Source organism: Candidozyma auris, chromosome 1, assembly GCF_003013715.1.
Source record: "Candidozyma auris chromosome 1, complete sequence".
In the NCBI taxonomy this organism is placed as follows: Eukaryota; Fungi; Ascomycota; class Pichiomycetes; order Serinales; family Metschnikowiaceae; genus Candidozyma; species Candidozyma auris.
Window position 1 is genome coordinate 48,587 of NC_072812.1, and position 26,289 is coordinate 74,875.

Sequence of the window (26,289 nt, forward strand, 5' to 3'; positions counted from 1 at the left end):
AGATCTATATAAAGTGTGGAGATTCCGTACATCACCTTCTCATAGCAACGGGTCCCAAGCATGGCTACGGTTATGTCTCCCAATACTCAGCCCATCTTTGGGAAGAGGAGAGCACATGATGGTCTAGAACACGAGCATAAAAGAGTGAGACTTGACAAGTTGCTCTCTAAACTCAGCCTTGAGCAAGACGAACCTCCTGCAAAGAAACCATTTAAGATTGAGCCTGATAATATCGACATCAACCCATTGCTTGTTTTTTCAAACGAAGACGCAAGACCGAAGACCACAATAGACACGTACATCAGCGAAAGGTTGATGGCCAGCATGAGGCAAAAGGCTCAGGAGGGACTCGCTGTAGGGCGGTGGTATGTGCCAGCTGGGATTGTGATATTGCATTTCCAGCGGTGGGTTCGCCGATTATTTAATGCCTTCATCAAGCGGTACAATGCTGGTCACCCTGAACAGCCTCCTGTGAAGCCATTTCGGAGCTATAAAAAGGTGTTGAATCTTGTTCACTCTGGAGATGTCAACTTCACATTTGAAGATCTACGGCAAATACTCAATGAGGAAAACGATAGGGAGTATCGGCGGCTAGTAGAAAGAAAAGAGGCACGGGAGAACAAACGGCAAATTGAAGAAATTAAGGAAGAAACGAGCATATACGCGAACTCAGGATACACCTATTGGGATCGCTTCGCACAGGTAAGCGCAGACATCGACATGGAACTGCTGTCTGCGATGAGTTCCGAGGGGCTGGACCTCGAGATGATGGACATTTAGCACGGCAAGTTATAGAAATACAAATACGAGAAACGTATGTGTAGTGGTCTTATTCATGTTAGGTGGTGGTGGTTAAGGTATCAGTAGTAGTACGACTGGTGTAGACACCCGTGCACCAGGAGTGAGGTGAAAATATACCAAAAAAACAGCCTCAAGCGTTCAGGTCTCCAACTCCTACAGAACCTCCTCGACAACACATTTGAAGGCAAATCAACAGCATCAAGGCATGTCTTTGGAGCAGGAGCAAGATGCTCTTCTAAAAGAGGAAAGCGAGATCCGCATTGACGCTTCAGACAACAATTCGTCAGAGGAAGGCGACGATGTCATGGACGACTCTTCAGAAGAAGAAGATGACGATAACGATGAAGAAGCGATGCAGAAAGTCAGAGAGGGCTTTATTGTTGACGATGACGAAGACGACGAAATTCTGCGCAAGAAGAGAAGAAAGCATAAAAGAAAGAGAGAGAAGGAGAGGAGCCAGGATGAGCCTAACGATGCGCTAGATGAAGACGACTTAGAGCTTCTCAGAGAAAATGCCGGTGAGGCGCCACTGAAACCATCGCAGAACAAGTTTAAACGTCTCAAACGAGCCGCTGGTGAGGAAGATGGCGTGGAAGATGGATTGGCCGAGGACAGTACGGCTGCGAAACCAAGAGACAGGCTAACTGACTTTTTCTCTGATGATGAAGAGGACGATGTTGGCGAAGCAGTGGGTGGCGAGGAAAACGTACGTGGCAGAGACGAGGGCAACATCTTGGACGAGTTTGAAGATTTCATTGAGGAGGATGAATACTCGGACGAAGAAGAGGCCAAGGCACACAAGTTGCAGCAGCAGAGAGAACGGGCAAAGAGAAAGGGTCCGAAGTTGGACACACTGAAGCTCTCGAGCGTCGACAGGGAGAGTTTGCAGCAATTGTTTGAAGTCTTTGGCAATGGTGCAGACTACGACTGGGCGTTGGAAGCACAGGATCTTGAGGATGAAGGTAACAACGAGCAAGAGCCTACAGCATTGGATGAGGTGTTCGAGCATTCCGAATTGAAGGATCGAATGCTCACAGAGGAAGATAATTTGATTCGTATCATTGATGTGCCGGAGAGATTTCAGAAGTACAGGGCTAACCTCAACTACATGGACTTGGAGGGTGTGGAATTGCAGCGTGAAAAGAAGTGGGTTGCCGACATTTTGTTTACAGAAAAGCGCCAGACGTATGACGGGCCACTCAAGGAGCCCTTCTACGAGGCGGTGGGCAAAGTGGTGGAATTCATTTCTAAAGACAATTGGGAGGTTCCCTTCATCTGCGCTCACAGACGTGACTTCTTGATCCACACCGAAGAAATACAAGAACCGGACGGATCTGTTCGCAACACAGTGCATAAGTTGCTTTTTGAGGACGACTTGTGGCGTATAGTGCGTCTAGACATCGAGTACCACACTCTCTACGAGAAGAGAGTCAATACAGAAAAGTTGATCAATGAATTGAGCCTTGATGACGACCTAGTGAAGGACATCCAATCCGCTGACAGCATGGTAGCTGTTCAGGATTTACAGGACTACATCAACTTCACCTACTCTGCTGAAATCAAGAAGCTTAACGACAGCAAAGAACAGGAACAGGATGGCCAGGAAGATGAAGATAGGAAACTGGGCAAGAAACACTCAAGATATGCCATCTTTGAGCGTATCAGAGAAAACGTCTTGTACGACGCCGTCAAAGGATATGGTATCTCTGCAAAAGAGTTCGGAGAAAACGTCCAGGATCAATCTCTCAAAAATTACGAAGTCCCTTATAGAATTCACGCTACGGACGACTCGTATGAGACTCCAGAGGATATGATCGAGAGGCTTGTTGAGGACGACGAAATATTGTTCAAGGACCCTAAGAACGCCTTGAGTGCCGTGAGAAAAACTTTCGCCGAAGAGATCTTTCACAACCCTAAGATAAGATCTGAGGTCAGACAAGTCTATAAAAACTTTGCATCCATCTCAGTCGCATTAACCGAAAAAGGTCGTTCAAGTATTGACAGTCATAGCCCCTACGCCCTTATTAAATACGCTAAAGGCTACTCTCCTGCTGACTTGGTGAGCAGACCTGATGTCTTCCTCAAAATGCTTGCCGCCGAAGCGAATGGATTGATTGTTCTAAAGATCGAAACTTCCGATTACGACAGCTGGTTCCAGTCTATTCTCAATTGTTTGACCTCGGATGGAACATCTGAAGTTTCTGAAAAATGGAACAAGGAGAGAGAAATCACTTTGTCCATGGCTTTCAAGCGTTTGACTTCTATGGTGGCAATGAATACAAAGGAGGACTTACGTCGTGAATGCGAGCGTCTTGTCGCAGCTGAGCTCAGAACCAGATTCTTGGCCAAAGTGGATCAGGCGCCGTTCACTCCCTTCGGTTACGATAAGGGAACCAAACCTAACGTTTTGGCATTGTCTTTCGGCAAAGGTGACTTCGACAGCGCCGTTGTTGGAGCATTTGTTAGAGACAATGGAAGAATCAGTGAATACTTCAAATCTGAGAATAATCCAACAAGGGACAGAGAAAGCGGTGAACGTTTCATGGGTCAGCTCAAGGAATTCTTCGACACAAGACTTTATAACCACAAGCCAGATGTCATCGTTGTTTCTGGATACAGCGCTAATACTAAGAGGCTCTTTGATGTGATCAAGAACTTTGTTTCAAAGTACGAAATTCTCTGCAATGTCGAAGATCTACAAGATCCAGCTACGCCACCTTTGCTTCCTGTAATATGGGGACAGGACGAGACGGCGAGATTATATCAAAATTCAGAAAGGGCCGTCCTTGAGCTCTCCGATAAGCCTCCTTTGGTCAAGTACTGTGTGGGTTTAGCAAAGTATGTTCAAAGTCCTTTATTGGAGTACGTTTCTCTTAAAGAAAACATAATGTCATTGACATTTTATGAGCATCAAAAACTTCTCCCTGAGGATGCTATTCTAGAGGCATTTGACACAGTGTTTGTTGATATCGTCAATATGGTGGGTGTTGAGATCAACGAGGCACTCCGTGACCCGTATTATGCCCAGCTTCTACCCTATGTTGCTGGTCTAGGTCCCAGAAAAGCTTCCGGCTTATTGAGAAATATAACTGCTAAACTCGGCACTTTGACCACAAGAAGTGACTTGATTGAGAACGAACTCTCTACAGCGAACATTTTCTTCAACTGCTCGTCATTTTTGAGCATTCCATATGATGAAGGAGTTACTGTCATGGACTCCTCCATTGAGTTGCTCGATGCCACTCGTATACATCCTGAGGACTACAGTTTGGCCAGGAAAATGGCTGCCGACGCGCTCGATTTGGACGAGGAGGACATGGCTCATATTGACGAGCAAGGTGGTATTATCTACCAGTTGATGCAAGAAGGTGTGAACAAGGTCGATGACCTAAACTTGACTGCTTTTGGTAAAGAGTTGGAATCTAAGTTCGGCAAAAAGAAATACGCCACCCTTCAAAGTATCAAGGAAGAGCTTGTTAACAACTTTGAGGAATTGAGAAGATCATTCCATCTCCTTGATCTCATCGAGGTGTTCAGAATGTTAACTGGTGAAAGCGCTGAAACCTTCAACAGAGGCACAATCTGTCCGGTCACTATTAACCGTGTGGGTAAGAATTTCCGTGACGAGAATGCAAGAGTTAAGTTCTTGCGAGTCTCGACGCCGTCTCAGATTAGTGGTACAGTTGAGGAAGGTCACATATTGAAGAATTCAGACTATCAACAAGGCGATGTCATTCAGGTTGTCGTTTTGGACGTCAACTACGAGTCTTTCTCAGCAACTTTCAGTGCGCTTCCTGAAGACATAAAGAAAGCGTCAGGACCGAAATTTTTCAAGGATCCTGCAAAATGGGACTTTCAACAGGAAGAAGCAGACAGACAGAAAGAAAAGGCAAAAGAGAATGCTAAGCTTGCCAAAACCAGAAATGTTCAGCACCCATTATTTCACAACTTCAATGCAAGACAAGCAGAAGAGTACTTGGCACCACAGGCTGTCGGTGATTGCGTGATTCGTCCATCATCCAGAGGCCCAGAGTACTTGACTGCAACTTGGAAAGTCGCAAACAATTTATTCCAGCACCTCAGTGTCAAGGAAATCACTCACAATGCTGGAAAAGAGTATGTGGTTGAGGGCAAAAAATACGCTGACTTGGATCAAATGGTGTTCCAGCATGTTCAGGCCATTGCCAAGCATGTGAATGAAATGTGCCGTCATCCAAAGTTCCGTGAGGGTACCCTTCAAGAGGTCCATGAGTGGTTGGAATCGTACACCAAGGCCAATCCTAAGAACAGTGCCTACGTTTTCTGTTACGACCATAAGGCACCAGGGTGGTTCTTGCTTCTATTCAAGGTCAATGTGAAGACGCCAGTGACAACGTGGCACGTGAAGACAGAATGCAACGGGTTTGTGTTGAAGGGGTTCTCGTACCCCAACATGATGAGATTATGTAACGGTTTCAAGCAAACATTTAAGAGTCTTGTCAATGACAAGTCTAGGGGTCACAGTCAGCCTTACGGAGGTTACGGCTACTAAAATGGGTAGCATTGTGTTATATATCTATAATTAAAAAGTACTTTTAAGGAATAAATCATCAGTAGCTTTTGCTTTCATTGTGTCTCGTTGACTTTACGAAGTTTAGAACGATAACTGTCACCGTCGACGTAGGTGCCCATAAGCCAGCGGTCACCGCCATTGGAATCCGAAAATTGATTTCTTGAGTGAAGAACACGGCGGTTATCGAATATGACACAGCTTCCCTCCGGCAGCTTAACTTCATACTGGTTCTGGGGATCGTTGATGAAATCCTCAAAAAGCCTCAAGCCACGCAAAAATTCCTGCCAAAGTTTTGGATCCTCTGCTGTGGTAGCATTGAGTTCAAAGGGCCCTTGAAATGGTGGAGCGTAGTTCACCTCTTTTATCTGTGGTTCACCAGTAGTGAAATTCTTCACGTATGGGTCTTCCACCACGAGCGGACGCATGTAGTAGTAGTACTCGTTGTTGTTATTGTAGTGGTAAGTGATGGGCACTTTCTTGAGCGCTTCGTACGCCTTTGGGTCTCTGTCTCTGATGGAGTAGGCAGCTGCAAAGGAGTCTGCAAAGATGTTTTCACCACCTAAAGTGGTGTTTTGAATAAAATGCAAGAGTTGTAGTCCAGGAGGTGACTCGTAGTAGAGCAAATCCATATGCAATGGAAGGAAAACATTTGTGTTGGCGATGTTCTTTGCGTTCTTCTCGTTCTTGACATCAAAGAGCACCCCGTAGAAAGTTTTCTTGATGTACCCAAATCGGGAGGCTAGTTTGGCCACGGGCCACAAATATTCATTTTCCGGTTTTATTGAGCCCAACTTGGGGTCATTCTGAGGATCTTCCACGTTCTCGATAAACGAGAGTCCATACTTATTCAAGTTGTTCACCACTTTTTGAAATACGTTGTCCTTTGCAAAATAATCGTTGTAGTCCACTTTAAGCTCACTCAAGTTTGGCACAAGGTCAGTTTTTTTCCAATAGACTTTCTCCTCAGGAAAGAATTTACCATTGAACCTCTCCTTCAAGCTCAGAGACTTCTGCAAAAAATACTCCAGGTACCTTGATTCGTGTATTTTATTGCCTTGCTTCCACTTCACAAGCAAATTCTGCTCTCCATTTTCATTCACCACCTTTGGCGGCTCGGCAATTTCGAGGTTTCGGGTAATACTTGCGGTGGTGAAAGACTTCTGTCTCGTTGAAGCATCAACGGAATCTGGCGAATCACAGGAATCTCTAAGAAAAACGTTGTCAAAGGAAACAGTCTTATCCTTCAAGTTTACAGTGATGGAAGCATTATTGAATGATTTGAGCGATAATTGACGAAGACTTGTTACACGTCGTGTGGTTCTTGAAAACATGGGGTAAGAAGAATCTCCAGGTTGTTGCGAAAAATGTGGGGCGATTCCGCGGGAACATTGGGGGAAGCGAAAAAAAAAAGATATTGACACCCACGAGGTTCGAACTCGTGCCTCCGAAGAGACCAGGAATGTATGGTAAGGTGACCTTACCCTGGCGCCTTAGACCACTCGGCCAGAGTGCCAATTGTTAAATAGGGGCATATTTTTCTAAATCATATAGTACAAATATGGCACCTTCACAATACGCTATTTTTTTCATTTTTAGCTTTCTAAAACCCTTTTTTTAGTCTATTTCTATTTAACTATAATGTAAAGAGCGAAGTTCGCCTCTTGCCGAATGGATAAACGATCAAGGCGGCTGCAAACAATCCAACGGAAATTCCTATCGACACTTCCACCATGGTGGCACCAAAACTCAATGAGCTTGAGTCAGAATCACCAGCAGATGCCCTACTTGAGTTTGTGATCCTGTTGGCAGTATCAACGCCGGCTAATAATGTACTTTTAGAGGCGATACCCGAAGGCACTTGCACAAAAATAGCTGGAAGCATGGCACTGACTGCCATTCCCCGTCCAATACGCGAATACATGTTACCCAAGATACCAATGATAAAAGAACCAATTGCTGCGGTAAATTCAGTAACATTCAGGAAGTGCTTACCTGCAAAGTAAGTACCCACGTATGCGGTGCACGAGATGAAGAGCATGATTGGCAATTGCCTAAAGCGAGCTTGATTGATCAAACCCAAGCATGTGGTGAATAATGGAACGAACAAAATTCTCCATTTGTGATTAACTTCGTGATCTGTTGTACATTGCGCCTGATCTGTGGCATTCTTGTCAACCCAACCATATAAGGCAGCTCCGAGAGTGATGCCAAATCCCAAAAATAACGAATAAATAATCGCGTAAAACATTCTGACTGAGCCTGCAACAATGTTTTTTGATTGCAATTCCAAAGAACCACATAGAATGATATAACCAGGTAAAATTAACGCTAATGAGCCTTGTGCAATAGCTCCAAAGCAAAATGTTTTTCCTCTATTGATTGAACCGATGCCTCGTGCTGCAAATGACACCACAATCGATGAGGTCACCTCAAACACCGATGAGTACAAATGAGACTTAGATGACACAAAAAACTGCAAATAGCCGACGATTGAGCCTATACCAAAGGCAATGGGTACGTCTAGCCAGCCACCACCAAAACCAAAAGTACAAACCGCACATGAACCAAGGGCATAGAGGAAAACGCACATCCATGGTGCATACTCATTTCTTCTGCGTAACAAATCCTCAAGCTTCCTTGTAGCCTCGTCTACACTGATCAAGTCATGAATGACGTCCTTATAAATCCTGTGTGTGTCAGAAAGTTTTGACAAATTAAGACCCTGTGCACATCTGACCAAGTGAACTTCAGATGTTCTCGTGGCTGCGTCACCGAATGCAATAAGCATGGTACCAGGAAAATATACAAACTGGCCATCGATCTCAAGCACACGACTTGTCATCACCATATACTCCTCCAATCTATGAGTGGGTGCTCCATACAACATAAGTGCACGGCATATTCTGATGATGAAACGTTGTCTTTGAAGAATATCAGCAATGTGAACGGTAATGCGGAGCTTCTGGTCCTTGTTTTTTTTGAGTTTTTTCCCTAAGCGGTTAGAGCTATTTGTCTTTGGGGCCTTAGGACGAGCATTTTGGAATGACGGAAGCTTTGCGGCAGTCTCATCGAGGTCCTGTTCGTCTGAATCCGGCGTTGTTTCTTTTTCCTCAGACTTCTTATTTTTAAATTTGTTGGCCAACTTCTTTGGTCCCATCTTGATATTGTTTTTGAGTTGTGTAAAATCGCTTTGACTAACGTTCTTCGATGTGTAACCACTATCGTTGAACTGCTCATCGGCTAGCATGCCAGATGATTGGAATGATGATGCGGACTTGGAAGCTCCTGGGTTTTGGTACAATTTCAACAACGATGAGAGCACACCCGCATGCACTTGCTTCGGAGGAGCAATGTAGTCATCTGAGCCCTCTGCAAGAAGCATATCGTCGTCCTTGAGATCTTCGTCGAGATCGTCTCGAAGCAAGTCAGGGTTGGGTTGGTAGAATGGGTTCTCCGAGGCCTCTGGGGTTGCCAGATGACGCTTGAGATGGCGGTCTTCGTGCTCCATAGATGAACCCTCCTGCGCCTCATAATCCATTTCGTACTTTTCGTCTGGCATATCAAAGGCTACTTTATTCATGCGCTCGGCCTTTTTGAGTTCGGGAGCGTGGGCCTCGATTAGCTCCTGAGCGGCCTCATTGAGTTCGCTGTAGTTCAAATTCTTCATCTCGATAGCGTGGTCCTCGGACTCGCCGCCCACGGCCTGCTCTGGATCGCGTCCTTCGTAGTCACCGCTCTTACTGGCCCCTGGAACAAGTCCGCCCCCGCTCAAACCGCCTCCACCCATATTGAGAACTTTGCCAATGAACGTGTCGGACCGCGAGGGCCCGTCGTCACCATCTAGCAACGATTGTCTTCTAAAGATGTTCTTGATGGAGCTCTTGCGGCCCGAGGTATGCGAGCTGTGCGTGGAAGTCTTGCCAACGTCAGCAATGTCTATTTCATCTGAGTGTCTTGATCCACGGGATCTGCGGGACCCATGGGATCCACGGGACTGGCGGGAGCCAATGGAGCTTCTGCCACGCAGAGTAGGAGGAGGCCCCTGTGAGCGTGCGGTCTCTCGCAGCATCTCCTGGGGCTGCTGATCGTCGTCGTCGTCAGAGGAGTCTTCGATTTCCACAGGCATTGTAGCGTGGTGATCATCCTCCTCGTCGTCGTCATCGTCACTATCATGCTGCGGCATGTTGAAGGCAAAGTTCGGGAGGTTCAGCGCGTCCTCGTCGTTTCTGGCCCTCGCCAACGAGGACATCGATACCGAGTCCAGGTCGGAAGAAGACAGGTCTATTTGTGAGGAAGTCGAGACGATGGTGTTTCTGTTGTAAGGGGTATCGTCGCCTGGGGACCTCGTGTTCTTGTTGCCGGTGAACTTCTTCTTAGCTTTGGCCAAGTTGGTCTTCGCAGTGTTCTTCTTGTTGTTCTTGCGTAAACTGGCCAAGTTGACGGCCGGCACGTTGAAGTTGTGTTGGAACTGGGACTCGTCTTCCGACAGGTCCAGCGAATGTGACATGGTGTGGGTGGTGGAAAAAGAACAGACTGGAGCTGGAGCCCTTCTATATATGGGACGGAGCAATGGCTAGTAGCAGGCGCGCAGGAATGGCTGCGAAAAGTTGCAGGAGAAGAAGGAGGAGGGAGGGAGGAAGGGTTGAAGAGGCAAAGAGGAAAGTGGGAAGATGAGAGTGACTCGAGGGACAGATGAGGGAAAGTGGACCAAGAGTTTTGGTGTTTGGGAAGTGAACTTTCAATACTTGGTGATTTTATGGTCTGTTCTCGCCAGCTTTACCTTTCGACTTGTGCCTGGAAACTGCTGCATGTACCAGTGCAGAATGAAGCTAGCAAGGTGAGAGAAAATACACATGTGAAGACATGGTGAAGGAAAAAAATGGCTGAGGGAAGAAGATGACTGAACAGGAAAGGAACATTGGAGAGCGAGATTCTCTAACTTTTTCTCCATCGAGCTGGACTAGTCTGGCCAGGTTCCTGATTTCTGGCCAAGAGGTATTCCGCCCTGCAAGAGATTGTGCGAAGAGGCAGAGGAAGAGAAGCTGGACGAGACGAACATACAAGAGGAGGAAGGAAATAAGATAAAAGCAAAAGACATTCTAAATGAATCCTGCCACCTTGATATGGTAATTAGAGGGCTGCACACTGCCAATCTCTTCCTTTGGCAACTTGCGCTCTTTTAAAGGTTTTTCCGGTGGGTGCAATTTTTCACGCCTACGCCTGGTTTCTGACAGGCACCCTCGGCCAGAACCAGATGATGGATATTTGATTGGCTCTTGTAAGTTCTCACCGGCCTGATACTATTAACCTTCTGGGCCTTCTTTGATGGTTGCTACAGCGCCTCGCAACCACTTTTATTGTGATACTCGCCATTGTGGAAATTCTACATGCCCAGCTTCCACCTGTGCCAGCAATTGAAACCGGCATGTTGAGCGTCGCGTTTCCTTTTTTTTCCTTTTTTTTTTAGTGCTGCAATTTGTGGCCTCTAACTTACGTCACAGGAAACGTGAAGTCCTTTATCTTCGCTGCAAAGCGCCTCAACTACCGTGCCTGTGTCGTCAGCCTGAAACGGCACTCGCCTGATCTAGACAAACGGCGCTGTCGCATGTGGATACAGAGATGAAACCAAAGTTCTTTTACTAAAATTACGCTGTATATTGTTTCAGAGATTATTTACTATTACTAGGCTGTATGTTGTTCCTGCAATTTATGGCGCAACTAGTGCTGTTGCAATTAGTCAAGCGCTTTGTATTGTGTAGCTGGATCAGGAACTGAGAATTCGCAGCTAATTCATAGAGGCTACTCTCTGCCAGTCACAAGTTGTCCCATACTTTTCCATCAGAGCGACAAATGATACATTGGCTTCATTTGTTACTGAACAGAGCTCTTGCATCTCTTACTCCTGTCCATGTATTCTCTTTCTTCTTCTATTCGTCGCTGGCGCCTTGTTGGGCACGCTCTACGCTCTCTTCCCACTGCACACCACAGTACTCTCTCACGTATCCAACGTGATGTTCGTCGACACTGGGCATGTAATCCTCCTCATCAGTGTACACTATGATTGTTCCCCAAGACATCCCGTTCAAGATGTCGGCCACGGAATTGGCGTTCTTCTCAAGATCCATGATCGTCTTGGGCATCAACTGTAGCTCAAACCGTCTTCTCGAAGAGGGGTTGTATGCTGGATCAGGGATGGTTCCTTCGTTAACTTGCTTTGCAACCTCGTCCTTCCCGCTGTAGAGAACAGGCTTTCCGTCTAGATCGTAGCGAAGAACTTGTGTTGGATTGTGATTCACCACAGAGGTGAAGCTCTCGAAAAACTTGTCCTGGAGCATCTTGGAGATCTGATTTGTCTGGGTGTTCACTGCAGCTGACGACGAGCTGGACGACGATAAGCTTCTTTCCTTCTTGCCGCTTTTGCCTTCGCTGTCTCCCTCCTCTGCAGAATTTTCTATCAAATGCTTATACTTCTCCAACTCTGGCTCAAGCGTCACTTTCTTTAACTTCTCCTTCTCCGTGAAGAGGATATACCCGGGATATTCAGGCAACTCTGCCAGCACTGGCTTTGATGCTTTTGCTGGGGGTTTAGCAGATTTGCTGACGTCGGCGTAACTTTTGACGCTGCTCTTGTTGTGACTGATCCCTTCCGTCTTCTCACTCGATCCAAACGAATTCGTTCCTGTGAAAGGATTTGTTTCTCCAAACGGTTGCAGCGAGCTGAACGGGTTGCTGTTCAGAAATGGGTTCCCTTTCCCATCGCTGGGCTTCGTCACATCAAAAAGGTCCTTGGTCATCTCGATCTGGATCTTCTTCTTGTTCTCCAAACGAAGCTTCTCATCCAAAGCCTTCTGAGTTTCTTCCTGTTGCTCCTGCAAGATTCGTTCTGCTATAGCAGGGTCCTTATTCACAGCACGAAGGGCTTTGACGCTTCCTTTCTTGCCTGAGCACTGGGCAGTATTCTTACATGCAAATATATAAATCACTCTGTCGTAGGTCTTGCCGTCTAGAGGAGCAAACGCTTGTAGTAGCAAAGCCATAAGTTTGCCACAGTTGTCACATTTCATGTCTTCTTCCTTGGGCTTCAGTTGTGGATGGGGCCAGATGGGCTGTCCTCCAATGAAGGTGTCTTCAATTGTAGGGTACTCATCATCTTCTCCTATTCCGATATCCACAAACCCGAGAAAAACATCTGACTTCTGCGAGTCGAACAAGCTTTCTTCGTCTGAGGAATACTCGTCGTGACTGGACATAATGGTTTGGGCTAGCTTATCTGAAATGGTATAGTCTGCGATGAGCTGCTTTTTCAGTGCGCAATAGGTGCATATTATTGTGTACTACAAGTTGTTTCTCACCACCAAATCCATGCCTTGTATAATATTTATACCTATTTACAATTACAAGTAGCGTGGAATCTCGTGTTCCTCGTATGCTTCTATCTTGTCACCCTCCTCAAATTTGTCCCAGTTGGTGAATGCTAATCCACACTCGGTGCCCTTCTTGGCCTCCGAGATATCTTGTTTCACGTGTTTGAGGGAAGAAAGTGCTCCAGAGTAGACCACCTCTTCTCCTCTTACAACTCTCACCTTTGCTGATCTTTTTAAGTTACCGACGTTCACCTTGCAACCAGCAACCTTGACTTGAGTCTTGTTCTTGCCAGTAATCTGGAGGACCGTCTTTATGTCAGCCTCAGCAAGAATCTTGATTTCGATGTGAGGCTTCAATTTCGACGTTAACTCCTCAGTGACGTGCTCGATCAACCGATATATCACATTATCTTCCACAACCTTTACACCAGCTCTTTCGGCTTTTAGGTGAATCAGCCTAGGAACTTTTACGTTGAAACTCAAAATGCTACCATTGATTGTGGCAGCGGTATCAACATCTGAGTCCGTAGGAGGACCGGCATCGTACGAAACAACCTTCGCCTTGACCTCCTCGTTTCCAAGCCCATTGATACTATCCTTGATTGCTTCCGCTGACCCATAGACATCGGACTTCACAATGTAATTGACAGTAACTGTCTTGATTTTATCCTCTTCCTCCTTCATAAACTCCAGAGGGTCAAGTCCCGCCAATTTGAGCTCGTTGATCTTCTCCTGTCTCTTGAGCTCATTGATCTCCTCCTGTCTCATCTCATTGATCTTTTCAATGTCCTTCGACTGTTGTATGATAGCATTTCTTTCCTCTCTGTTCTTCACAACCTTACGACATAGTTTTTCAGAATCAGCTGCCAAAATTTGGTCACCCGCCTGAGGAAGACTCTTCCAGCCCCAAATCTGAACCGGAGTGGATGGTCCAGCTGCCTTAACTGTCTTGCCGTTTTCATCTTTCATGCCTCGTACTTTGCAGTAAGTTGTCCCAGCCACCAAGAAGCTTCCCGGTTTGACAGTTCCTCTTTTGATCAACACAGTGGAGACGTTTCCAAGTCCTTTGACAACTTGACTTTCAATTACCCATCCCTCTGCCGGGACGCCTTTACTTTCGGCTTTAAACTCACTTAGTTCACTGAGAGTGATAACTGCCTCCTCTAGTTTGTCCATGTTCATACCAGTCTTTCCACTAACTCTGACAGTTTGTGTGTCACCACCATAGTCTTCAATATCAATATCATGACGAGACAAGTCTGCCAAAACCTTGTCTAGGTTGAGACCAGGCTTGTCACACTTGTTGATGGCGACTATGATAGGAACCCCTGACTTCTTTGCATGCTTGATAGCTTCGATCGTCTGTGGCATCACAGAGTCATCACCGGCAACAACAAGAATCACGATATCAGTGACTATGGCGCCTCTTTCACGCATACTCAAAAACGCAGCATGGCCAGGAGTATCGAGAAATGTGATTTTCTTCTTCGATATGGGTGTTGTCACGGAGAAAGCACCTATATGCTGAGTGATACCACCAAACTCGCCTTGCACCACTGAAGATTTCCTCAAATAGTCCAAAATTGTGGTCTTACCATGATCCACATGTCCCATGATGGTGACCACTGGCGGTCTGGGCTCAAGAAGCTCCTCCTTTACAGGTGCTGGGAAGAGATCCATACCGGTTTCATCGCTCATGGTGACATCAAACCCAAACTCGTCTGCAATAAGAGAAGCATTTTCCTTATCGAGAATGTAGTTGTGGCTCATGTTTTCGAACCCAAGACCCTCAAGTCTGGTAAGCATGTCTGACAATGGAACACTCATGATGTTAGCCAAATTAGATACCGTTGTGAATGTTGGAATGTTGATTTTGATGTTTTCTTTCTTCTTCTCTCTTGGCTTGCTCTGTACCTTTTTCTGGGGCTTCTTTGCTTGGCTCTGACTAGCTGTACCCTGCTGCTCCTTCATTTGCTGGTTCAACTTCAGCCTTATTTGTGCATACCTCTGTATACTTCCACCCGATTCATTACTTGTGGCTTTGGTTTGGTTCTTGTTAGTCGGCTGCTGCTCTCTTCTGGGCTGCTGCTCTCTTCTGGGCTGCTGTTCTCTTCTGGGCTGCTGTTCTCGTTTGGCAAAAGGAACTTGCCCTTCTGTGTCTCTTCTCGATGGCTTGCCGCTCTGGTCAACAAACTTTCTTTGTGACTTGAAATTTGCATTTTGGTTTGTCCTTTTGAAGCCCCGTGGTCCTGAGTCCGCGTTGCTGTACATCTGAGCGAAGCGGTTTGGTTTCTTTGCACCGCCTGTAGCACCCAGTGGGTTACCCTCTGTGCCTTTGACGTCACCAACTTTGGGCAAGTTTCGAAGGGTCGATAGCTGGCATCTTTGTAGTATACATCTTTGGGCCTGGTGAAGGTTGCGTAGCCCGATACTCATTACGTCTATAAATGCTCTATGTGAAAAGTTTATGAGATAGATAATTGACTGCGAATTTTTATGTTGATGGTACACCGCACAACTACTACCACGAATTCTACTACTACCTCGTTCAATATAGTGGAACTATCGATTCGTTTATGCTTTGGAACCCCTCCCCCCATATAGGAGGGTTCCTTTTTTATACTCTATGCAATTATCGTGACAGAAATGCTATGAAGATGCAAAACACCTTTCAGGTAAAAACGCTACTCGTAATTGTAGTCACCATTTGATGCGACGTACCCCATGAATTTGCTTTCGTTAAGTGTAGCAATGAGGTCGTCAATCTCTTTGAAGTTTTCGTCGTTGCAAGCAAAGTTGCGGTGCCTGTTGGACACAATGTGTTCGTCAAAGCTGTCATACTTGACGCGGCAGTTCTCGCAATACCCAGGTTTCAACTCACGCTCACGTTCTCGCTCGCGAGAATCCGCTTTTTGCATGTGCTTCTTCAAGAAGATGCGCCTCTTGAGGTTGTTCAAATTCTTCGACACAACCTGGGACACCGTCGGTCCGAGACCATTGCCTTGATGAGCATGTTGTTGTGCTGCGCTATTGAGCACGGAGTCCATCGATATCGATTGTGCATTGGAGGCTCCATTGTATCCTGAGGCAACTACGTCGTAGAATCTTGAGTTTGATTGAGAAACTGAGTTGTTGAAGGGTTGCATGACCGATGAATTTCTTGTCAAAGCGGCGGGTGCCTTGAAGTCGAAATTTTCTTTACCTTCAGTATCTTCTTCGGGCTCTGACGATGCTTTTTTCTCCATCAGAATCGTATCGTTGTCATTGTCATCGACAGTACCCTCCCTGTCGTTGGTGGCGTCATCCTCTGCGATGCTATCAGTCGCTCCAGCAGAGTCCGTACTTGTGCTTGTTTCGGTGACAGCAGATGAATTTATGGAGAAGCTATCACGAGCGTGTCCAATAATGGCGTCAGTCACCTTCTTGAGGAGTTCTCTATATTCTTTCGTGGCTTCGAACTTTTGCAGCCGGCGCAATTTTTTCCTCTCCAGATTATCGGATGTGTCGGGAATGAAAGGACACTTGCCATCAAGGGTGTAGTAAAATGACGGATAGTTCTCACCAGACCATTCCCTTACGGCTATAGGACGTACCGCTTGCGATAAGTCATACACGTAGAAGAAATTCTTTTCTAAGTAGTGCAAGTCCTCTCTTTTAGCGTTAGGATCTTTGTCGGCAGACCCAAAAATCTTTTCTTCCTTTAGAAGGTTTGACAAGTTTCCCGTACGCTCTTGTGATGCTGAGTCTGAAACACCGAGGTTCTTGAGAAACCTGAAAACCTTATCGTAATCCCACACCTTAATCTTGAGACTCACGGCATCGTGGAAGATGTCGTTGTTTGGATAAGCCTTGGAGCTATTGAACTGGCGTCTGCTGACGATGATGCTAACATCTCGGTCGTAAAAGGGCACAATCTCGCACCCCACCAGTCTCAAAGCACGCTGTGCCCGTTTCTGCTCCTGTTGCTGAGCTAGGTTGTTTGAGTCACACCCTTGCGTGTCAAAGTACACCACAGACTCTTTCATAATCTTACGCCATGACTCCTGCCAGCTCTTGAGCTCGTCACCGACGAGTCTAGCCGACTTTGAAGCAGGTCCGCTACCAGCGGCCTTGGAGTCTTCAATCTTGCGCAGCTTCTTCACCAGGTGCTCAGTAGCCACAGACGTTGTTTCTTCAGCATCCCTTGATGCCAGCTTCTCCCCCACGGCCAACACCTCGGTTCGTTTAGCGATGGCAACGGAGTCATCCTCCCGCTCTACTTTGGCCACATTACTAGCCACAGGGACATTCTTGACCCTGGGTTTGATGCTGGCTGGCAGAGGTACATTTTGGTTGGCTTCAGCCAAAGGCACACGCTTGGCCTGTGACATGGCTGTATATGATCTCTTTTTGTTTGTTCTGTCCATCTTAAAGGTGCATTATGGAGGAAGGAAAAAGCGGTCGAGATATTAAAGGAAATGGAGATTGTGTGACTTGTACTCAGTCAATGCTTCAATGCAATCTATGTGGACGAAACCTCGATATCTATAGAGGCGGTTGAGAGTGATATGTGCTGTGGACCTTTTGATGTAGTTGGAGCAAAACACGAAGATTCGCGTCGTAGTGAAGGAAGGGCTCAAAAAAAAACTGTATGTGGATCCGCAACTACATGTGCACACTTGTGTTTACATTTGCAACCAGTTTGAAAGGTGACGACAATTAGAAGGATTCTCTGATGAAGCATGATACTTTGAGGAAATTTTTGGCCCTCTAGGCGATCTGTGTGTTGTCAATTGAGGAGCTTAGAGAATATGCTGGAGAAGTAAAGGCATGGACTGTAAGTATTGGCTGCGAAAACAGTGAGGTCAGAATCAGCCAGCACCACAAATTGTTTGATATGGAATGTGATGTAAGCTATAAGATCATTGGGTAAATGTACCACTATTGTATGATCATGAGCTTGCTAAATTTGAAGTTCTTTTAGTTTTTGGCAGCAAACTCACTTGTGGTAGTTTAGCCTGTCACAAAATATTCACTGTGCATCTCCAACCAATGGAAGATTTCACCCGTAGGAAAATGAACAGATACTTGTCCAAGCGAATTTGACATTCTTGGTAATACTCCTTGAGCAAATGAAAGCTCATGGTCCTGTAAAGTTAGTCGCATATACTTAGTATCTTTGGTAGACACTGTTGGCATGATTTTGCAGCCATTTCTTCAAAAGCGAGACAAGCTCTTCATAAACTTTGTGTAGCTTGGAGTCGGGTTCGCCAAAGCCCGAGTGGCTTTATTTAGTCGTTTTAACTCATTAAATGTTTTCTTGGGGAGTTTTAAGTGCACTCGTTATTGCAATTAATTGACACTTTTTAATTAAAGATGTAAAGCATGAAAGGAACGCACACCTTCGAAGAATGCTAGAAAATCAGATACAATGGTCACAATGAAGAAGCATGTCTGAAAGCTTTTTTTAAGTATGTTTCTGCTATCTTACGAAAGTTTTAACTTCAAAAGTTGCTCTCAAGCAGCATTTCCGTTTTTAATGCTCACAGGTACCTGTGCTAGCATGAAAGGAAAGTAGTACGCAAGAAAATAAATAACCAAAAAATAATAAAAGTTGGCAAAGGGTATAAGTAGACAAAAGCGAACGTACAAGAAAAACAGAAACTGACGGCCAGATTCTTACTGTCCAATTGGTCAGTTCTTAACACTACACGCTCTTATCAGTCCCAGTTCGCACAGAACATATACCGAGTCAAAACTACTACGCTACAACTTCGCCTTCAGCGCAATAATGCTACAACCGAAACACATATCCCAGACAATCTCGCAAGTGCTTTCTCCACATGGGCTTGGTCCAATCTCTGTATCCCTCTTGTCAAGCAAGGGCCTCCCGTTGTCCACAGTTTCCGTTCTGAACTTGGACATATCGTCAGATAACTTGAAAGTGTTCTCTTTGTTGGCCATCAATGCATTTCACCAGCAGCCAAAGGCCAAAAACCCGGATTTGGATGACTGGGTGGTCATGGACGTGGATGGGAATCTTAGGTCGATGGTGAAGCGATTCTCCACCGAGAAGGGGACCAAAAACCAGTTATACGTGGTGATATTTTACTTTAGCAACTACGAGGACGCATTGGCAAAGGCACAGATTGATGCGCTTGCAGGGACATTGGAAAAGGAACTTCAGGGCTACGTGGCAGCGTAAGAACTCAGGATGCTAATATGCTAAACAAAATATAGATATGGGTATTCAATCACTGGTTAATAGGAAGCATGAGAATATGATCAAAGCGCCGCCTTTCAGGCAAAGTAGGGCACATCGGGATTGTGGTCCATGCGATGTATAGTTTGACGGCAATTAAGGCAGAAGCAAAGTCGTGAAATAAAACCGTAGAAGATGCATTAAGCTCGTTGAAGAGCATGATGTGACAGGCAATGAGCTTAGACCCAAAACACATCAAGCGACAGATGCTGCGTAGTCAGATGTACTGGATGCTCTGGTTCACACAACGAAATGCAACAGAATCAGCGCATCATCATCTGCTGGCCCTCTTCAACAGCGTTCTTGGCTGAAATGAATTAAGCAACGCCAAACCTATTTCACAGCGATCTCCACGTCGCTCTCTTCTTCCTCGACATCATCCTCCACATCCTCCATGTCGTCCATGAGGCTTTCTTCGTCAAAGGACTCCTCCTCGCTGTCGTACCAGAAATCCTCATCCACAGGCTCCTGTTCGGCATCTTTAGCAGCACCGTTGGCGCCACCATAAGCATGGACTTCGGACTCAGGCACAACAAAACCTTCAGGGATGTCCTGCTTCGATCTGGCCACCTCTTGCATGACCTTCTTCTTGTATGCTTCCGGGCTCTTGCGCAACTCGACCGAGGCATCGATGTTAGCTGGCGAAGAGATGTTGGGGTCCTCCAAAAGCGACACGATCGAAATCAACACCGACTCAACTGTCTGTGCTGGGGACCACGTCTCACTGTCAGGCTCATCCGAGGTTGGGTCACCGCCTTGGTGGAGAATGGAAATACACAATCTGCCATCGCGGTAAACATTAGGGTGGTAGATGGCCGGGGTGAAGCGGAATGTTGGAGGCGAGAAGGGGAAGTCGGCCGGAAATCTCATCTGGCCCTTGAAGAAACCGCCGTGGTACATCGACTCTTTGTTGAGCACCATGATGCCGATGTTCCACAAGAAGATGTTATCGTCGTCAAGCTCAATGTGGAACGAAGGGATCCCCTTTTTCGGATCAGTCAAGTCTCTGAACTGCCGCTGGAGAATCGCTGCGGCGGATTTGGAGCTCATAGTTTATGGGTGCTTTTTGCTTGTTTAGTGATGCTGACAAAAACCTATGGTGGTTATGAAGTGGGTCCCCACAAGACAAAGATTTATAAAAAAAAAAAGGTATATAGTGTATAAAGCGTGGGATTAGAACAGACTTGAGTGAGGGCTGGACTGAAAAAGCAGCAAACTCAACAAGATTCTGGGGTGTTAGGGTAAAGGTAGGGTAGGTGTGTTTCGCTGATATCAGCAACGGAAGAAGTAAGTAGGAGGAATGGGAGGGCCACCTGCGATTTGTGCGAGCCGGTTTTTCTTTTTTCTGTGGTGAGTGCCGCAGCCTGTTTCTTTTGGCACGCAGAGAGAATGATGGTCAGCGAACAAGAGCAAATAAAGATAAGAAGAGAAAAGATATTATTTGGAAGGAAAAAAAGAAGGAAAAAAAACAAGCTAGTGTGAGTTAAGGTCCAGAATATCGAGTTAGGAAGGAGAGAACTCGGGAAAAATAGTGATATCACGTGACCAGAGAGAGGACCCGCCAGCCCAAAACATGCTTATTTCCCTCACCACACTGGAGCCGTTCCTCCCAGGAGAGAATAACATATTCATAGTTTCTGTGCGTCACTCATAGTTCCCTGCTTTTACTATATAATGTACACTCTCACCTTCTTTTACTTTTTAAATTTTCTCTTCATTTGTGGTTGCCTTTTCCTTTTTTGGTACTCTCACTCTTGTTGCCTCGTTCTCGGCCTAGTGGAAGGCTCTTGTTTGTTGAAGGACGATAAGTCGAGAACCAACTCGGGCAAGGCACACAACGTAGACGAGGGACACTCAAAAAGGAAGACAATGGGCACCCAAATCTCGAAAAAAACTAAGTTTGCTAATGAGCTTTCATATTACCTAGAATTTCTAATTCTTCAACCTGACCACAACGGTGGATTCTTGCGTCTATGGCTGGTTGGGTGCCACTGTTTGTGCTTGTGGCTGTTTTTCGCAGCCAAATCTGGTCCCAAACTCGGTCTAACACACAAACAAAGGCAATGCACTAGAATTATAACCGACCTACCCCAAATTTGAATTCAATCATCTGCGTTCTTGACTTGTCTTTGTTTGGCTGCTCTGCTCTGTCTAGTGTGACGGTACATGTAGACTTCAGCAGTCCGCTAGAATTCAAGTTTCAATAAATAAATTGCAAGATATGTCGAGATTTTTTTTATGGTCCTCGTTCAAAGAGAAAAAGCCTTAAGACATAGACTGAGTATGACCTCTGAGTAATTGCAGTTGGCGATTGCACTCTTGTATCTTGCCTCAGATTCTGATCTTCCTTGTGATCTCCCTTTGGGCATGCAACGTTTAGCTTGTCAATGGATTCCACATAGCTTTTGGATTGATGCACACAAGAATCATACATTAATTTTCGACAGCTAATCTATCACCTTCAGGTGTCAACAGTGCCTCAAAGCAATTCTGAGTGAATTCGCTATAATGAATGTTTGCTCAACAAGGCATTGTCCTGATATCAAGCAAGGTTCATCTAAGAGGAATATTAAGTCAATGACCATTAAGAATCTCTCAGATTTTAGCAATCTCTTTTTGTCGCAACGTAAAGCCATCTTGTCAGTGTTTCACCAATATAAGAGAAACGAACTCCAGCAACAGCGCCATTCTCACCAAACTCTAGGCATCTCTGCAAAACTCAGACTTCTAATGAATATTCAAAATCTGGAAGTTTCTCTTTCATCAACCAAGAGAGCTTTTATATATCGGCTAGTCCTCCAAAAACTACCGTGCCTATCTGCCGCTTATGGCTGCGAAAAGGGACCCTTATCAGTTTGCATTCATGGGCAACGTCTCGAAAAAGACGAAGAACACTAAAACTTTTTCTTTCTTTATTTTCAGAGAGTGCTTTCAAATTACACTAGCATCTTAAGTCGTCAAATGTCTTTTTAAGTTCATTTTCTTAAATCAAACTCTTTTCAAACTCCCTGGCCTACACGTGAATGCTGACATTTGCTCCGGCACACTTGCCCATGTCCTATCAGCCGGACATGGGGACGACGTATACATACTTTCACTTTTTCTCTCAATTGCAACAAACACCCTAGAATCATGGACATTGAAGAGCAAATCGAGAAGGCTGAGAAATTGGAGTCTCCCTCGCTTGTGGGCTCCTCCATAAGATCGGCCGACGATCTGGCCCACCAGAACTATATCCACCCCGAAAAGTACAAGGGCCGCTCCAAAAGCAAGCCCAAAAAGCACTCGATCTTGGACTCGTCCATTGGCGCGTCCTTGGATGATTTGATCAGCGAAGGGGCGCTTTTGGGCTCAGAAGAAGACTTCGATCGCTTCTTGGACGACACTGGTCACGTCAAATCTGATGCGAGGTACAATCCAGTAGAGGAGGAGGAGAAAGAGAAGGTCCAGAAGAGCACGTTGTCGAAGACTGAGCAATCGAGAAAAGACGTTTTGGAGCCTCAATTGAAGGAGGCGAGCCCTGGGGTGCCTGAAAGCGTGCCCATCTCAGCAACTACTACTGTGGACGAGACGGTGGACAAAAAGACTGATCCAAAAATCAGCTCTCTTTACGAAACGGAAAACTACTCTGCGCCAAACTTGTCTGAGTACCAGCTTGAGCACCAGATCTCCGATCACTCTGACTTGTTGGATTCGGTCAAGTCGTACGATCTCAATAAGTTGCCCTCTTCCTCAGATAGGGAACGGTCCAAGACAAACGACTTGAGCGACTCTCCCGCCCGTGTGCCTATTCATGCTGGTGCTTCGCCTGCAAGAAAAGCACCTGCTGCGGTGAGGCATTTGGATTTTGGCGAGAATGCTAACGTGAGACTGTCGGACTCTTTACATACTCCATATTTCCCCACTTATGAGCGGTCTCCTAGCAGATCAAGATCCAACTTCAGAGAAAGGTCTTCCGAGAGAAGTGCCAGATCCAGGTCGACTTCAACCGCTCACCCTCACTTGGCTCGTGGCGATACTTATAAGAGTACTCATCCGGAAACTCCTCTTAAGTACGAGCATCCTGCTGACTTTGATTTGGGCGAGGAGGATGAGGAAGACGACAGAGCTACAAGACAGACAAAACCCACCATGGGAGAGTCAATTGCCGCTGCCGAGGCTAGCAGCAATCAGCAGAGCCTCAAAGAGTTCCATGGTGAGGAGGGTATCACGAGAGATCCATCTTTGGTGACAACTGGTGACTACACGAATTTCAACGTAGACACTAGAAGAGATGAGTATTCGTTGTATTCCGGTCGCTCTCAGTCATCTTACAATTATTTGAGGAGTATTTCAAGATCTCGCTCAAGGCAACCCAAGAGAGAACCCGTTCATGACGAGAAGAATGATGCAAATCCAGAGGAACTTGCTCATGAGGGCGCATTGATCAGCGATGATCCGTACGATCAGGTGGAGGACTTTGACAATGTTATGAAGAATGTTGTCAGCCCTGCCAAAGACCAGAATGCTTCTCGCTTGGCAGATGCAGCGAAATCACAGAAGCAGGAAACTAAGCCTCGAAGCGATCCAGCAGATGTTCATGTAACCGATGTTTCTGCTGAGGAAAAGGATGCAGAGACAAAGGAGCAGCTTTTGGCAGAATCTGCTCCTACTGTTTCCGCTAAAGACATTCATGTTGATTCATCTGAAGTCGACAACAAGACGCATCATGAATTCACGAGCGATACTCAACATGAGGCGCAGGAAAAGGAGCCAGAGCTTGCAAAGATTGACGAGGATGCGGAAGAGAAGGAGAAAGAAGCTAAAGAGCAACTTATTGCCGAAGAAGCCCCTACGGTAACAGCCTCTGACATCAAAGTAAGCGCAGACGACGATGCACCGGAAAGAGAGAGATCTGCGGTTCCTGAAGAGGAGACTGAACTGGCCGCCGATGGTGATGACTCGAAGAGAACTAAGCAGGCAGATTCGACAGAGACTGAGCCTTCTTCGAAAGTAGCGCTGGAGAAGGACTCTGAGCCTGAGATGGCTGGCCCATCGCATTCGAGGGAGGTATCTGAAGTCGACGAAGCAGATCCTAATGATCACAAGAATGACGACTCTGAGATCGTAGGTGAGAAGGAAGAGAAATCAAATCTCATCTCTGAGACTGCGGCTAATGTTTCGGAACACGAGCAGGCAAGGGATATCAAGGATGAGGAGCTTTCAAGCAATAAGGTGAGAAGAGATAGTCTTATAGCTGAAGGTGGAGAGATCGAAAACATATCCGAGGTATCCGAGAAGACCACCGCTCATTCAGTAGACCAAGAAGACAAGGAGGTTGAGCATAAGGTGGAGTCGCCCGTTTCAAAGATGATACAATCTGATGACCACGGTGCCAAGGTTCCTGAAATTGATTTTAAAAAGGAAAAGAATAAAGCAGCACCAGAAATTGAAACAGCAATTGAGCAACCTACACTTTTAGGGGAAACCGCCAACGACGACAAAGAACTCGAAGCTGAGAACGTTGAGGCTGCTGAAGCTAATAGAGACGAAGACGTCACTGGAATTGTAAATGAAATCGATAAGGCTGAGACTGATGCGGGCAACAAGGAAGACGACGATAAAGAAGACGACGACAAGGAAGACGACGACAAGAAGGACGAGAGGGAGGTCAAGGATTTCGAAGCACCTTCGAAGGCTGAGGAAAATGAGATCTCCATGTCCCATGAGGACACAGAGATTAAAGAAGTAGGTTCGAAGGACACCTCTGGCCAAACCGAGGAACACGTCTCAGTCAAAGATACGCCTGAAAAGGACGAAGAAGTCGTCGAAGTCAAGAATGAGACTGTCCCATCCGAGGAGCTGCAAGCTAAAGCCACGAATGTACTTGCACATGACGATGAAACACAGGAAGTCAACAAGAGCACGTCGGAGGACACAGTTGAGCAATCAGTGGAAGACCCAGATAAGTCCGAAACGCCATCAGGATCCACAGAGGCTACAGAACAGGCTCCGCAGGAGAAAGAGATAGCTCCGAATGAGACCAAATCAAGCGAAACCAGTACGCCAAAAAGCGCCAATAAAGGATGGTTTGGCTCGATTACTGCTGGGATCGGGGCTGTTGTTGGCGGTGCTGGAGCTACAACGGCTGCTGCGTCCAGCGAGAACAAGGACGACGAGTTCGATGTGTCACCTGAAGAATTGCGTAAACATCTTCAGTCGTTGCCGGTTTACATCTTCACATCGCTTGCGGGAGGAATGCAAATCATGCAGAGAACAAACCGTCTCACGACAATTTTGCAAGCCAATGGTGTCAAGTTCGAGTACCGTGATTTAGGCACTGATGAAGAAGCTAAAAAGCTCTGGAGAAGGTACTCTCAGGGAAAGACGCTTCCCGGTGTCGTTAGAGGCGATGACTATATCGGGAATTGGCAAGAAGTTGAGGAGCTCAATGAGGAGTATATACTAACCAAGAGGCTTTGGGAAGAGCTCTAAACAAACCCACCATTGACGATAATTCGCATCCATTGGTATTAGCAGTGGCCGACAACGAAACTACTTTATTCAAAAAATATAAATTTCGCCTGCAACGTATTAGACAAAAATGTTCCTACAATAGTGTCAAATTTACAAATATGTCTACTAATTTCGGCTGTTTTAGATGGTGAATGGACACATGTTAACCATCGACGTCCAAGTGCCTAAGAAATGCCATGTAGATTAAATGTGCCTTGATTTCTGGCTAGATTTTGCACATACTTAAGGCAAAGAGAGGACTCCACTTTATAATCGAGGTTAGATCTTTATATGTCTAAATTGGCAAACAAATTAAGTGAAGAGGCTTGGGAAACCAGAGGCTGGAATCGTCCCCTCAACAAACGTGGACCTTATTGTTCACAGCTCTCGGACCTGCACATAATGCAAGATTTACGAGTGTAAGCGAATGACGTGGCTTGAGAAGAATCCCGGTGGAATTTAGGAACCCACTAAAACGACTAAGTAAGTGAAAGGGTTTAAAGTTTGTATTCTGGAGCAAGTGATCTCAAAATTGATGTGTAGTAAGTGATTATGTGAGAAATGAGACCAAGATCAAGAACTCTGGTTACTGCAGAGTACGACATTGTCGTAAATGTCGCGTCGACAGAGTGCTAACAAGTGAGGCGTACTAAACTGAAATAGCATTCAGACGGCTATGATGTAATGAGAGAAGTACTTTACATAGTCTGTTCGATTTCATTATTGGCTTTGCGGATAGAATGTCGATGATTTGATTTCAATGTATAATGGCCACTGACCGCATTATATGCAGTATATCCAGGATCCACCAGGTGAGGTAGCCAATATTTCTGAAA

At 45.8% G+C, this 26,289-nt stretch overlaps 10 protein-coding genes across 10 annotated transcripts; 4 read left to right on the forward strand and 6 right to left on the reverse strand. All coding sequences in view use genetic code 12, as the record gives it.

The window, feature by feature from the left end:
* Positions 1-60: 60 nt before the first annotated feature.
* Positions 61-780, forward strand: CJI96_0000024 (uncharacterized protein; the record flags this gene model as incomplete). Its single annotated transcript, XM_029033791.2, has 1 exon — positions 61-780. The coding sequence occupies one exon, from the start codon at positions 61-63 to the stop codon at positions 778-780; it is 720 nt and encodes a 239-aa protein (XP_028892383.2).
* Positions 781-1,006: 226 nt separating this feature from the next.
* On the forward strand, positions 1,007-5,332 carry SPT6 (chromatin-remodeling histone chaperone SPT6; the record flags this gene model as incomplete). The annotated part of the gene is made up of 1 exon (XM_029033790.2): positions 1,007-5,332. One exon carries the CDS (start codon positions 1,007-1,009, stop codon positions 5,330-5,332), a length of 4,326 nt encoding a protein of 1,441 aa, XP_028892382.2.
* A 74-nt stretch (positions 5,333-5,406) lies between these two features.
* CJI96_0000026 (uncharacterized protein) lies at positions 5,407-6,684 on the reverse strand (the record flags this gene model as incomplete). The annotated part of the gene is made up of 1 exon (XM_029033789.2): positions 5,407-6,684. The coding sequence occupies one exon, from the start codon at positions 6,682-6,684 to the stop codon at positions 5,407-5,409; it is 1,278 nt and encodes a 425-aa protein (XP_028892381.2).
* Positions 6,685-6,986: 302 nt separating this feature from the next.
* CJI96_0000027 (pheromone-regulated protein) lies at positions 6,987-9,860 on the reverse strand (the record flags this gene model as incomplete). Its single annotated transcript, XM_029033788.2, has 1 exon — positions 6,987-9,860. One exon carries the CDS (start codon positions 9,858-9,860, stop codon positions 6,987-6,989), a length of 2,874 nt encoding a protein of 957 aa, XP_028892380.2.
* A 1,420-nt stretch (positions 9,861-11,280) lies between these two features.
* Positions 11,281-12,603, reverse strand: CJI96_0000028 (uncharacterized protein; the record flags this gene model as incomplete). The annotated part of the gene is made up of 1 exon (XM_029033787.2): positions 11,281-12,603. The coding sequence occupies one exon, from the start codon at positions 12,601-12,603 to the stop codon at positions 11,281-11,283; it is 1,323 nt and encodes a 440-aa protein (XP_028892379.2).
* A 144-nt stretch (positions 12,604-12,747) lies between these two features.
* Positions 12,748-15,153, reverse strand: IFM1 (translation initiation factor 2; the record flags this gene model as incomplete). Its single annotated transcript, XM_029033786.2, has 1 exon — positions 12,748-15,153. The coding sequence occupies one exon, from the start codon at positions 15,151-15,153 to the stop codon at positions 12,748-12,750; it is 2,406 nt and encodes an 801-aa protein (XP_028892378.2).
* Positions 15,154-15,401: 248 nt separating this feature from the next.
* Positions 15,402-17,087, reverse strand: DBF4 (protein serine/threonine kinase activating protein DBF4; the record flags this gene model as incomplete). The annotated part of the gene is made up of 1 exon (XM_029033785.2): positions 15,402-17,087. The coding sequence occupies one exon, from the start codon at positions 17,085-17,087 to the stop codon at positions 15,402-15,404; it is 1,686 nt and encodes a 561-aa protein (XP_028892377.2).
* Positions 17,088-18,487: 1,400 nt separating this feature from the next.
* CJI96_0000031 (uncharacterized protein) lies at positions 18,488-18,901 on the forward strand (the record flags this gene model as incomplete). Its single annotated transcript, XM_029033784.1, has 1 exon — positions 18,488-18,901. One exon carries the CDS (start codon positions 18,488-18,490, stop codon positions 18,899-18,901), a length of 414 nt encoding a protein of 137 aa, XP_028892376.1.
* Positions 18,902-19,291: 390 nt separating this feature from the next.
* On the reverse strand, positions 19,292-20,008 carry CDC34 (SCF E2 ubiquitin-protein ligase catalytic subunit CDC34; the record flags this gene model as incomplete). Its single annotated transcript, XM_029033783.2, has 1 exon — positions 19,292-20,008. The coding sequence occupies one exon, from the start codon at positions 20,006-20,008 to the stop codon at positions 19,292-19,294; it is 717 nt and encodes a 238-aa protein (XP_028892375.1).
* A 2,082-nt stretch (positions 20,009-22,090) lies between these two features.
* Positions 22,091-25,432, forward strand: CJI96_0000033 (uncharacterized protein; the record flags this gene model as incomplete). The annotated part of the gene is made up of 1 exon (XM_054702016.1): positions 22,091-25,432. The coding sequence occupies one exon, from the start codon at positions 22,091-22,093 to the stop codon at positions 25,430-25,432; it is 3,342 nt and encodes a 1,113-aa protein (XP_054557991.1).
* Between the last annotated feature and the right edge of the window lie 857 nt (positions 25,433-26,289).